General features: G+C 45.3%; 1 protein-coding gene across 1 annotated transcript in view; it reads left to right on the top strand.

The window, feature by feature from the left end:
• Positions 1-13,458, top strand: part of LOC112231645 (teneurin-3-like) — a 408,088-nt gene that overhangs the window by 299,550 nt on the left and 95,080 nt on the right. The window contains 4 exon segments of the mRNA XM_042311766.1: positions 2,011-2,112; positions 4,996-5,190; positions 7,127-7,327; positions 11,154-11,339. Of these exon segments, the coding sequence (XP_042167700.1) occupies positions 2,011-2,112; positions 4,996-5,190; positions 7,127-7,327; positions 11,154-11,339 (684 nt within the window).

Here is a 13,458-nt window from a genome sequence, read left to right as displayed (position 1 = left end):
CCTCTCTCTCTCTCCCTCTTTCTTTCTCTCTCTCTCCCTCTGTCTTTCTCTCTCTCTATCTATCTCTCCCTCTCTCTCTCCCTCTTTCTTTCTCTCTCTCTCTCTATCTATTTATTTCTCCATGTCGCTATCTCTCCCTCATTCTCTATATCTATTTATCCATGTCTCTCTCTCCCTCTATCTCTCTCATTATCTCTTTCTCTCTCTCTCTCGCTCCCTCTTCCTCTCTCTATCTCTCTCACTCTCTTTCCCTCTCTCCCTCTTTCTTTCTCTCTTTCTTTCTCTCTCTCTCTCGCTCTTGATCTCTCTCATTTTCTCGCTCTCTCTCTTTCTCTCTCCCTCTCTCTTCCACTCTCTCCCTATTTCTTTCTCTCTTTCTTTCTCTCTCTCTCCCGCTCTCTCTCTCTCTCTCCCGCTCTCTCTCTCTCTTTCTTCCTCTCTCTCCCTATTTCTCTCTCTCTTGCTCTATCCCTCCCTCCCTCCCTCCCCCCCCTCCCTCCCTCCCTCCCTCCCTCCCTCCCTCCCTCCCTCCCTCCCTCCCTCCCTCCCTCCCTCCCTCCCTCCCTCCCTCCCTCCCTCCCTCCCTCTATCTCCATCCCTCCTTCCCTCTCTTCCCACCTTACAAAGAACAGGGTAGAAGGTTGACTGCCTTAATCAAAACACTCTCTCGCCATCTCTGTTATAATGGATATAAAAATTCATTGTTTCTCCATCCATTGTACAAACGCTATAAAGGTTGGACATGCCTCTGCAATAAGCACCAGAGATGGTGAAAGGTTGTGGGAGGGTTGTGTGGGCATTGTGGGAAACTTTGACCTGACTTAATATCTAGTGTATTGCATTTCCACATCTCTCTGTTGATTTGGAAACGTCTGAAAATCTACCTCTTTAAAGAGTACCTTAAATAATCCCACAGCACAGCATCAACAGATTTACACACACACACACACACACACACACACACACACACACACACACACACACACACACACACACACACACACACACACACCAGCTCTCAACCTTTAGCTATATTGAGAAGTCCTGTTTGGCAGTACATTGATCTAGCGTGTTGGCTTGATATTTACTGAACCACGCTATGACATGCCTGGTACAACTTCCGAGAAATCATTTCAATACCTTAATTCCCAACCTGGTTCATGTACCCAAAAGAGAGAGAGACAGGGAGGAGGAGGGAGGGCTGAAAAGCATGGTCATTTTGGCCCGATGGTGAAGAAGACAGAATGATTGGGGGAAGAGTGTGATAGAGAGAGAGACAGGAAGAGATGGTAGAAGGCTGGTAATATTGGCCTGATAATGTGGAGGAGAGAGGGATAGAAAGAGATTTAGAGAGAGATAGAAGGAGAGAGATGGTAGAAGGCTGGTAATATTGGCCTGATACTGTGGAGGAGAGAGGGATAGAAAGAGATTTAGAGAGAGATAGAAGGAGAGAGATGGTAGAAGGCTGGTAATATTGGCCTGATAATGTGGAGGAGAGAGGGATAGAAAGAGATTTAGAGAGAGATAGAAGGAGAGAGATGGTAGAAGGCTGGTAATATTGGCCTGATACTGTGGAGGAGAGAGGGATAGAAAGAGATTTAGAGAGAGATAGAAGGAGAGAGATGGTAAAAGGCTGGTAATATTCTGTCCGTCTTGTAGCTACAGAGAAGTGCTGGGAGTGTGAGCTGGATTATTGGTGGTAACAAGGTGTTGATTGGTGGGCTACGGCAAGCAAAGAGACCCAGTTTGTCTCAATCAGGCATATGGGGGTGGTGGTGATTAGACCATAGAGTCAGGGAGAGGGTGTGTGTGCGTACGTGTGTGGTACTTTGGTCTGCCTGGCTAATTATCATCAGTCTTCTATTTCAGGATATGGGCGTCGTTCCTATTGTCAATGTCGCTACTCTCTCTGTCTTCTTCTTTCTGTGGCTGTATGCATATCTCTAACTCACACAAACACTCACTAACACTCTCCTCTCTCTCTCTCTCTCTCTCTCTCTCTCTCTTCAGAGTCCGTTATGGAGTGTCCCCACAATTGCCATGGCAACGGTGACTGTCTGTCTGGAACGTGTCATTGCTTCCCAGGGTTCCTTGGGCCTGATTGCTCAAGAGGTAAGATGCACACATACACACACGCCGTTTGAGAGGAGTAAACCCACTATCTCCTCCCGTAATTGGCTGTAGATTGTTGCCCCGGCGCGTACATAACAGAAGCCTTGGAGGCATTGATTCAGGCACACAGACGCACACACACTATTCTCTCTCTCTCTCTCTCTCTCTCTCTCTCTCTCTCTCTCTCTCTCTCTCTCTCTCTCTCTCTCACTCACTCACTCACTCACTCACACACACACATTGATTCAGTCAGTCAGTACCTCTGTGTCTCTGCCTACTACTACCTCCATCAAGGAGGCTCTCTCCATCTCCCCTTTCATCATTATGCAACACTGTGTGCTTGACTGGAGCTAAAATAAAGACAAAAGGGTCTCAAAAGTCATTAGAAAGTATAATGTCCCTCCATCCATCACTATTCATCAGCTCTCTTATATTCCCTCTGAATGATACTGAAGAGCCGCTGAAGTGACTTCTGTGTCCCTTTCTGTCTCACTATATAACTCTCTCTTAACCTGGTGACACCCTGTATATATCTTATTAACCTGGTGACACCCTGTATATATCTCTCTTAACCTGGTGATACCCTGTATATATCTTATTAACCTGGTGACACCCTGTATATATCTCTCTTAACCTGGTGATATCCTGTACATATATTATTAACCTGGTGACACCCTGTATATATCTCTCTTAACCTGGTGACACCCTGTATATATCTTATTAACCTGGTGACACCCTGTATATATCTCTCTTAACCTGGTGATACCCTGTATATATCTTATTAACCTGGTGACACCCTGTATATATCTCTCTTAACCTGGTGACACCCTGTATATATCTCTCTTAACCTGGTGACACCCTATATATATCTTATTAACCTGGTGACACCCTGTATATATCTCTCTTAACCTGGTGACACCCTGTATATATCTTATTAACCTGGTGACACCCTGTATATATCTCTATTAACCTGGTGACACCCTGTATATATCTCTATTAACCTGGTGACACCCTGTATATATCTCTATTAACCTGGTGACACCCTGTATATATCTCTATTAACCTGGTGACACCCTGTATATATCTCTCTTAACCTGGTGACACCCTGTATATATCTCTATTAACTTGGTGACACCCTGTATATATCTCTCTTAACCTGGTGACACCCTGTATATATCTCTCTTAACCTGGTGACACCCTGTATATATCTTATTAACCTGGTGACACCCTGTATATATCTCTCTTAACCTGGTGACACCCTGTATATATCTCTCTTAACCTGGTGACACCCTGTATATATCTTATTAACCTGGTGACACCCTGTATATATCTCTATTAACCTGGTGACACCCTGTATATATATCTATTAACCTGGTGACACCCTGTATATATCTCTATTAACCTGGTGACACCCTGTATATATCTCTATTAACCTGGTGACACCCTGTATATATCTCTATTAACCTGGTGACACCCTGTATATATCTCTATTAACCTGGTGACACCCTGTATATATCTCTATTAACCTGGTGACACCCTGTATATATCTCTATTAACCTGGTGACACCCTGTATATATCTCTATTAACCTGGTGACACCCTGTATATATCTCTCTTAACCTGGTGACACCCTGTATATATCTCTCTTAACCTGGTGACACCCTGTATATATCTCTATTAACCTGGTGACACCCTGTATATATCTCTCTTAACCTGGTGACACCCTGTATATATCTCTATTAACCTGGTGACACCCTGTATATATCTCTCTTAACCTGATGACACCCTGCATATATCTCTATTAACCTGGTGACACCCTGCATATATCTCTATTAACCTGGTGACACCCTGTATATATCTCTATTAACCTGGTGACACCCTATATATATCTTATTAACCTGGTGACACCCTGTATATATCTCTCTTAACCTGGTGACACCCTGTATATATCTCTCTTAACCTGGTGACACCCTGTATATATCTCTATTAACCTGGTGACACCCTGTATATATCTCTCTTAACCTGGTGACACCCTGTATATATCTCTCTTAACCTGGTGACACCCTGTATATATCTCTATTAACCTGGTGACACCCTGTATATATCTCTATTAACCTGGTGACACCCTGTATATATCTCTCTTAACCTGGTGACACCCTGTATATATCTCTATTAACCTGGTGACACCCTGTATATATCTCTATTAACCTGGTGACACCCTGTATATATCTCTCTTAACCTGGTGACACCCTGTATATATCTCTATTAACCTGGTGACACCCTGTATATATCTCTATTAACCTGGTGACACCCTGTATATATCTCTCTTAACCTGGTGATACCCTGTATATATCTCTATTAACCTGGTGACACCCTGTATATATCTCTATTAACCTGGTGACACCCTGTATATATCTCTCTTAACCTGGTGACACCCTGTATATATCTCTATTAACCTGGTGACACCCTGTATATATCTCTCTTAACCTGGTGACACCCTGTATATATATCTCTTAACCTGGTGACACCCTGTATATATCTCTCTTAACCTGGTGACACCCTGTATATATCTCTATTAACCTGGTGACACCCTGTATATATCTCTCTTAACCTGGTGACACCCTGTATATATCTCTATTAACCTGGTGACACCCTGTATATATCTCTATTAACCTGGTGACCTCATGTATATGCAATATTTTACTCCAACAAAAAGCATTCTATACAATGTTTCAAAAACGTTTAAAAATTGAACATATATCTCATGAGACTATGTTGCCATGCATGTGTGAATGTGCTCACTGTATCATGCGAATGCCTGTGTGTGTATTTATGCACATACACGCTGTACATACCAACATCGTCCCTCTGTGTCCCATTGCAGCTTCGTGCCCCGTGCTGTGCAGTGGTAACGGCCAGTACTCCAGAGGTCGCTGCCTGTGCTTCAGTGGCTGGAAGGGGACCGAGTGTGACGTGCCCAGCAACCAGTGTATAGACATCCACTGTGGAGGACACGGCATCTGTATCATGGGCGTCTGTGCCTGCAACACCAGATACAAGGGAGACAACTGTGAAGAAGGTAAGAGATCAGTCCATCCATCGATCAATCAATCATCCAACCAACCAATCAATCAACTAAGTTGTATTTGTATCAACAGTTGTCACAAAGTGCTTTACAATAATCTAGCCTATCTGCATCTAGTGTAGAAATAGGATGGAAGCCAATAGATGGACAATAAAGTATTGTATCATACGTACAGAATATCTCATACACATCAACAGTGATTGGGAGATGGGAAAAAGGAAGGATTTCAGACGTATTGGCTGCTGTCACTGTGTAGCACCGCCAAGCGTAGATAGGCCAGATCAGAAGTATTGGCTGCTGTCATTCTGTAGAGCCGTGATGCTTAGACAGGGCACATGATAGGCTCGATCATCTTAGCCAGATGTATTAAGCCATTAGCATGAGATCATAGATTCTCATTGTTTTTCCTGTTAGAGGGATCTTTTGATCTGCCCTGCCCTTTTCCCCCTCTCCTCGGTGTGTGTTTGTGTATGTTCAGACACATCCTCTTCCCCTCTTCCTTCCTTGTCAGCCAGTCAGTGTGTGATTGCTCAGCATTCACCATCATAATCTTTACCGCCAGCCAATAGTTCAGTATTACAGAAACAATTACTACTCTCTACTTCACAGAGAAAAGAATTACATCACTGTCCCCATTGATGCGTGGCTTGAGACACACACACACTCACTGACTCGCTCTCACGCACACACACACACACACACACACACACACACACACACACACACACACACACACACACACACACACACACACACAGAGAATGGAGGATATTAGATTAGCTAAATTATCCTTGCATGTACCTGCTACGCTACACTACAACACAACCCACCAGAAGGCTAGCTCTGTCTGTACATTAGATCCAATTATTGCACTTCCCTATGGGACAAAATCTCATCTTCACTGCTCAATAAAATGGATTTCTGCCAACCTCCTCCTACTGACACGCACCACAATCCGACGCTAATGCAATTAGTTTGCAGTGAATGTTATTGTGAGGTCTGTGACCCTGTCAGTAGTCAATGGACAGATTAAGACCCATCATCACTGAGACAGCAGAGGGAAGTAACTGCAGCTCAACAAGCATCAGCCCCAGGCAACTTGCTGGGCATCAACAGACAAGTCAAATTGTATTTGGCACATGCGCATTATACAACAGGTGAGGATCTGGGGACCCATGCCAAATCTTTTCAGCCTTCTGAGGGGGAAAAAGTGTTGTCGTGTCCTCTTCACAACTGCCTTGGTGTGCTTGGACCATGATACGATGTTGGTGATGTGGACACCGAGGAACTTGAAACTTTCGACCCGCTCCACTTCAGCCCTGTCGATGTTAATGGGGGCCTGTTCGGCCCTCCTTTTCCTGTAGTCCACGATCAGCCCTTTGTCTTGCTCACATTGAATGAGAGGTTGTTGTCCTGGCACCACACTGCCAGGTCTCTGACCTCCTCCCTATAGGTTGTTTCATCGTTCTCGGTGATCAGGCCTACCACTGTTGTGTCATCAGCAAACTTAATGATGATGTAGGAGTGCTTGGCCACGCAGTCGTGGATGAACAGGGAGTACAGGAGGGGACTAATCATGCACCCCTGAGGGGCCTTAGTGTTGAGGATCGGCGTGGCAGATGTGTTGTTGTTTACCCCTACCACCTGGGGGCGGCCCGTCAGGAAGTCCAGGATCCATTTGCGGAGTGAGGTGTTTAGTCCCAGGGTCCTTAGTTTAGTGATGAGCTTTGTGGGCACTATGGTGTTGAACGCTGAGCTGTAACACAGAGATAGTATACACACACACCGACACAAACACAATTCCACAGTTCCACAGTGAGTGTTTGTGTACTGTATGTTTATATTTGCTCTATGCAACAATCCAAAGTGACAGCAGTTGGTTGGGAATTGTGACAAATCAACCTCTCTCTCCTTCCCCTCCTCCCTCCAGTGGACTGCCTGGACCCTGGCTGTTCAGTCCATGGTGTGTGTATCCACGGGGAGTGCCACTGTAGCCCGGGCTGGGGGGGCACCAACTGTGAGATCCTCAAGACCATGTGCCCCGACCAGTGCTCCGGCCACGGCACCTACCAGAGCGAAAGCGGCACTTGCACCTGCGACACCAACTGGACCGGCCCCGACTGCTCCGTTGGTACGTTGTTGGTGTCAGCACGTTGTTTGAATGTTGGTAAAGGTTGTTAGTTGTTAGCATGCAAGCCTTCATGCAGAAGTACTACATTTTTGGTATGTTGTTAGCACATTAGCATGCTAGCCTCAAATTAACTCAGCCGTATTACATTTGGTACGTTGTAAGCACATTAGCATGCTAGCCTTATTATCTCAACAGTACTACATTTGGTACGTTGTTAGCACATTAGCATGTTAGCCTCTCATTAACTCAGCAGGACTACATTTGGTACCTTTTTAGCACATTAGCATGCTAGCCTCTCGTTAACTTAGCAGTATTACATTTGGTACATTGTTAGAACATTAGCATGCTAGCCTCTCGTTAACTTAGCAGTATTACATTTGGTACATTGTTAGAACATTGTTAGAACATTGTTAGAACATTACCATTAACTTAGCAGTATTACATTTGGTACGTTGTTAGCACATTAGCATGCTAGCCTTATTAACTTAACAGTATTACATTTGGTACATTGTTAGAACATTAGCATGTTAACCTCTCATTAACTTAGCAGTATTACATTTGGTACATTGTTAGAACATTAGCATGCTAGCCTCTCGTTAACTCAGGAGTAGGACATTTGTTAGCCACTACTCATTCACTACGTGGAGATGAATATCTAGTAAAGATATCATTCACATTCACAGAGCTTCTCTCACAGTTGTGCCATGGCCTTCCCAGCTATATCCTTTCACTGTATCACTCTCTCTCTTTCATTCTTTATCTCTCTCTTTTCACTGCTGCTTTGTGGACTAATGCTGTTATGAAGGCCACAGTGTGATTTTTATATTAACTGGGCTTAGAGAAGAGAGAGCACATCGATCTGATCCATTTTTCATTTGAGAGAAAGCTGTGTTTATCTGGCTCTAACACACTGGCTCAGCCAGCAAAGAGAAGGAAGGCCGGAGGGAGAGCAAAGGCCGTGGGTTTGTTAATTACACTGAGTTTCAATTAAATAAGGCAGTACTGATAATTACTGGAAAACAGAGAGGGAGGGATGGAGAGAAAGAGAGAGACTGAGAGAAATAGAGAGTGAATGGAGGGCGATTCCGCACCAGGACAGCCCGAAAAATATTGATTTGTTGACATTTCTATCACTTTAAAAAATATATATATATATATCAGGAGGAAGTGGAAATTTGAGTCCCTTTTTAGACCTATACGTGCGTTGTGTAAGACCCTATGATCTGTGAACCGTACATGATACAGACAACATCTTGGTCTCATTATACTCCTTATAGTGGAGATTCTGATATGGTAAATATCAAAAATAGAAATATTTATATCTCAAAAGTACCCTTTTTTATCTTGTTAATTTCAAGACGGATTGTTTGGAACAATATACTCTACAAGTATATAATTTTTCAGAATGGGCAGAGTGATTCAAAAATAAATAAATCGAATAACAATGTTAAAAGCATGTCAAACATCCTTCCTCCCAATGAAATTTCTGTGTGAGAATTGCCTGTAAAAATTGGAGATAACCTAAATATTTTTGGGGCTGTCCGGGCGTGGAATCGCCCTGGAGAGAGAAAGAGTGAGATAATGACAGACATGGAATAAAGTAAAAACAGAGGAATAGGACAGAGGAGAAGCATGGGTGTTAAGCAGAAACATATGTCCTCTTCTGTCTTTATTATTGTTTTGTCTGAGACAGTTTGGTCTGGACCGCCTGGGACCACGGTGACCTTCAGACAGATGTGACCAGAGCCTCAGTATGGTCACCCCTCCAGCCCGCTCTCTCCCTCCCTCCCTCCTCCCTGCTTCACACAGCGCCCGCCACGTCTCGCACACACACACACGCACACACACCGCCCCGGTGACAAGGCGATGACAGTGACGAACAGCGCCACTTCCTGACACAAAACACACTCTCTCACACACGCTCACACACAGCGGTAATGGCAGCTCGCCACAGGCAGCGGATGCCCACACTGAGCGAAGCCCCTCCAGGGGGCTGATGGAACTTTAGAGACCGAGAAAGACTGAGCGGTCGGGGGTCTGTTGGTCTTGTGGTCTTACCTGGAATGACTCAGAGATTAACAGCTCGATCTTCCAGCCACTGACTGATAGCTAGTCTAAGAGAACTCCGCTCAATCAATGTCTTCTATCTAGACACTGACTTCAATCGGAATTGCTTCTCTTAGCCACTGTCTGATAGCAATGGTCCTACGGTTGATTATTTGTCCCTGCCTGCAAAGAGTCCAAGAAGTGGCATCATTTTAGTTGTTTTTACTCCTATACCCATGCTATAGCACTGTAGTTAACATTGTATGAGGATTTTCTTCCAGTATTACTACAGTGAACTCGCTAACACAGGTCTCATCCGTTCTACTGGGTTGTGTGTTTCTACAGGACAGTATTTCAGTAAGAGGTAGTATACAGTAGTTAACCAGGGTGGGTCTGTCTGAGTATAGTCTTCACCCTGCCAGACATCTGCTGCCTGCAACTCTGACTGTCTGTCTGTACGTACAGACCTGCCAAGACAGACACAAGACTAAAAATTGAGACTGTGGTTCAATTGGGAGAGCATGGCGCTTGCAACGCCAGGGTTGTAGGTTCGATTCCCCCAGGGGACCAGTACGAAAATGGGTGCACTCACTTCTGTAAGTCGTCCTGTATAAGAGCGTCTGCTAAATGACAAAAATGTGATGTTGAGTGTCTCTCTTATATTTTGTGCAAACAACAATTCAGTTTATCCCCTCAGTTTATATTTAAAGGTTGTGTCAATAAAGGTGTTCCTGTCACCTTCATGTAACTGCAACAAAAAGGGTCAGAATGGAAAACAAGTGTCTCTTTCACTCAGAGCTAAAAGTGATTGGAGGAACTTGAACGCACACTCCTGGTTCAAATGGTCTAAACTCTGAAGAACAGAACAGAGACAAAAACAGTTTCATCTCAACTGACAACATTCCATCAGTCGGTAGTCTGTACCAAACAAGCCCAGATTGTTTGCAGGCGTCCATCTATGGACCCCACTACAGCAGGATTGATTTACCTGTGGTTGATTGATTTGGGTGTCATTCTGGTTCAGACACAGTTGGAATCCTTGTGTCTGGCTGGATGGCTGGCAAACAGTGTCTACCCATACTCTACCCTTATCCTATTCTTACCCTGTCTGGGGTAAAGGTCAATATGTCTATTCTCATAGCCTGAACTGTCCATAGTCAATGATCACACTTCTGCCCACACTGCCCTCCCTCCACCCCCACTCGCACGTACGCACACACACACACACACACACACACACACACACACACACACACACACACACACATACATACACACACACACACCCCATATCACAAACACCAACACCTCAGACCCACCACCGTGCCCCACCCAGGAACCTTCAAAACCTCCCAGATTCTTCATGCTACACCGTGTCAGCCACAGGGGACAGACGTGTCAGGGTAGCAAGGTGTTATTTGAGAAATACCAGGCTGACAACCATATCCACCCGACCCCGACCCCACCCGCTGACCAGCCCAAAACACAATAGTGGAAGCATTGTGCCAACGGAGACCCTGCCTGGCTACAGTTGACAGAGAGATAGATGAAACCTTATGTCTGTTTAGCTTGTTATGAATGAATGTGTTTCTACAACCACTTCTAGGTCTCAAAGCGGGTGACGTCACTTTGCACAGTGGACGCTACTAGCACACCCAGATAACTAGCTAGCGATTACACATCATTACACACTGACACTAACATTTCCTCCTTTGTGTGTGTGTGTGTGTGTGTGTGTGTGTGTGTGTGTGTGTGTGTGTGTGTGTGTGTGTGTGTACAGAGGTGTGTGTGGTGGACTGCGGCTCCCACGGCGTGTGTTTCGGGGGCAGCTGTCGTTGCGAGGAGGGCTGGACGGGTACAGTCTGTGACCAGAAGGCCTGCCACCCCATGTGCACTAAGAACGGAGTCTGCAAGGAGGGCAAGTGTGAGTGCAACCAGGGCTGGACCGGAGAGCACTGCAACATCGGTAGGTCTACTGCAGAATACACACGCCTACAGTGGACATACACATACACATGAATACATCATATGGGTCGACAATTAAAGACATCGTTACAAAGAAACACACACGTTTTCTCTCTCTCACACACACCAATCACACACACTCCTCTACCTCTGAAGCTGTCTGTCCATCCATGATTCCCCCAGCTCTCACACCACGGAGGACTCCAACCTGCGGGTCTATATGGCTTTGAACAGCCAGCTGAAGTAGCATCTGATCCCAGTCTCCTCTTTCCTCTCAAACCTCTCCATCCCTCTCTTTACAAGGGCCTGGCCAACTCCCTCCCACTCTGCAGCCTGCTCTTTGTAGTCACTCACGTGACCTGTGTGAAGAAGGCCTGCGGAGTCCCCATGGGGCGCTGCTGATCTTTAACCTCCATCAAAACACTGACATTTACTGTAGTTAAGGCAGTGTGGAGAAGATAGATTGTGTGTGTCCTGTTCCAAGCTCTCGATCTTAACAAGAGGGTACAGAGCAGCGTTGTAAATGCCTGGCGTGTTGCTGTTTAGCTTTTAAGCCGGGTGTGAAACAAACACTGAAACAGGCCAACGTCTCCTCTATACAATGCAGAGATACGAGCCCTAAAGAGAACTGAGACATCATGTTTGGTTAATTGTTTCCCTCTCAACCCCTACATCACTAAACGGCCTTAATTGTTATCAAGCAAATCTTATTTTGTCGGCTGATTCCCTGATATGAAGTCGATAGCGGAGCAGAATGCATGTTCTCTCCTCACACACACAGAACTCGTGTTCTGTTCTGCCTCGATCTCTGGACGTATTTATTTTTGATCTGGTTCATTATTCAAACAAATAATCAAATGAATTAGAGTTGGTGTCCCCCACTCCCCCACTCATTTAGCGGTCGAGTTAGAGTTGGTGTCCCCCACTCATTTAGCGGTCGAGTTAGAGTTGGTGTCCCCCACTCATTTAGCGGTCGAGTTAGAGTTGGTGTCCCCCACTCATTTAGCGGTCGAGTTAGAGTTGGTGTCCCCCACTCATTTAGCGGTCGAGTTAGAGTTGGTGTCCCCCACTCATTTAGCGGTCGAGTTAGAGTTGGTGTCCCCCGCTCATTTAGCGGTCGAGTTAGAGTTGGTGTCCCCCACTCATTTAGCGGTCGAGTTAGAGTTGGTGTCCCCCACTCATTTAGCGGTTGAGTTAGAGTTGGTGTCCCCCACTCATTTAGCGGTCGAGTTAGAGTTGGTGTCCCCCACTCATTTAGCGGTCGAGTTAGAGTTGGTGTCCCCACTCATTTAGCGGTCGAGTTAGAGTTGGTGTCCCCCACTCATTTAGCGGTCGAGTTAGAGTTGGTGTCCCCCACTCATTTAGCGGTCGAGTTAGAGTTGGTGTCCCCCACTCATTTAGCGGTCGAGTTAGAGTTGGTGTCCCCCCCACTCATTTAGCGGTCGAGTTAGAGTTGGTGTCCCCCACTCATTTAGCGGTCGAGTTAGAGTTGGTGTCCCCCACTCATTTAGCGGTCGAGTTAGAGTTGGTGTCCCCCACTCATTTAGCGGTCAAGTTAGAGTTGGTGTTCCCCACTCATTTAGCGGTCGAGTTAGCGTTAAGGTGCCCGCATACTAGGTTGGATTTGCTCCTAGCAGAACTTAGCAATATTAATGTTTGTCCCTCTTGAGATGCCGTAGCAACAACATACCCAGTAAGACTTCCTCAAAATACTCCTAATTAATGTAAGATTCATCAAGAAATCTGTAATACATTTTGACGGTTTTGCAGAGGAGGTATAAGTCACACAATTTTACATCTAAGACGTTTGGTGCATTATTTCTCAAGTGAACAAATTTGCATTAAAACTTTGACAACAAACATTTCATTGAAGAATCCCATCCATAGTTCCCACTCCTACTAGGAGTAGTACTGTTGACCAATCACCGACGAAGGGGCGTAGACTTCGGCTACTGAACTTGGACTTGCCTCTCAAGCAAAAATGTTGTGTGCGCGAACAGCCGGGAAAAAACCCCTGCCGAACACCAAAACGAACAAAAGGTCATGATTTTGACATAATATATGCGCAAACTGTTTTGACTGGGAAGCGACAGGCTTTATGTATGGTGTCCCCCAGCTGT

The sequence above is a fragment of the Oncorhynchus tshawytscha genome, linkage group LG34 (assembly GCF_018296145.1).
Source record: "Oncorhynchus tshawytscha isolate Ot180627B linkage group LG34, Otsh_v2.0, whole genome shotgun sequence".
Classification (NCBI taxonomy): Eukaryota; Metazoa; Chordata; class Actinopteri; order Salmoniformes; family Salmonidae; genus Oncorhynchus; species Oncorhynchus tshawytscha.
The sequence above is the reverse complement of the archived record's forward strand: the minus strand, read 5'-3'. Positions and strand labels throughout refer to the sequence as shown.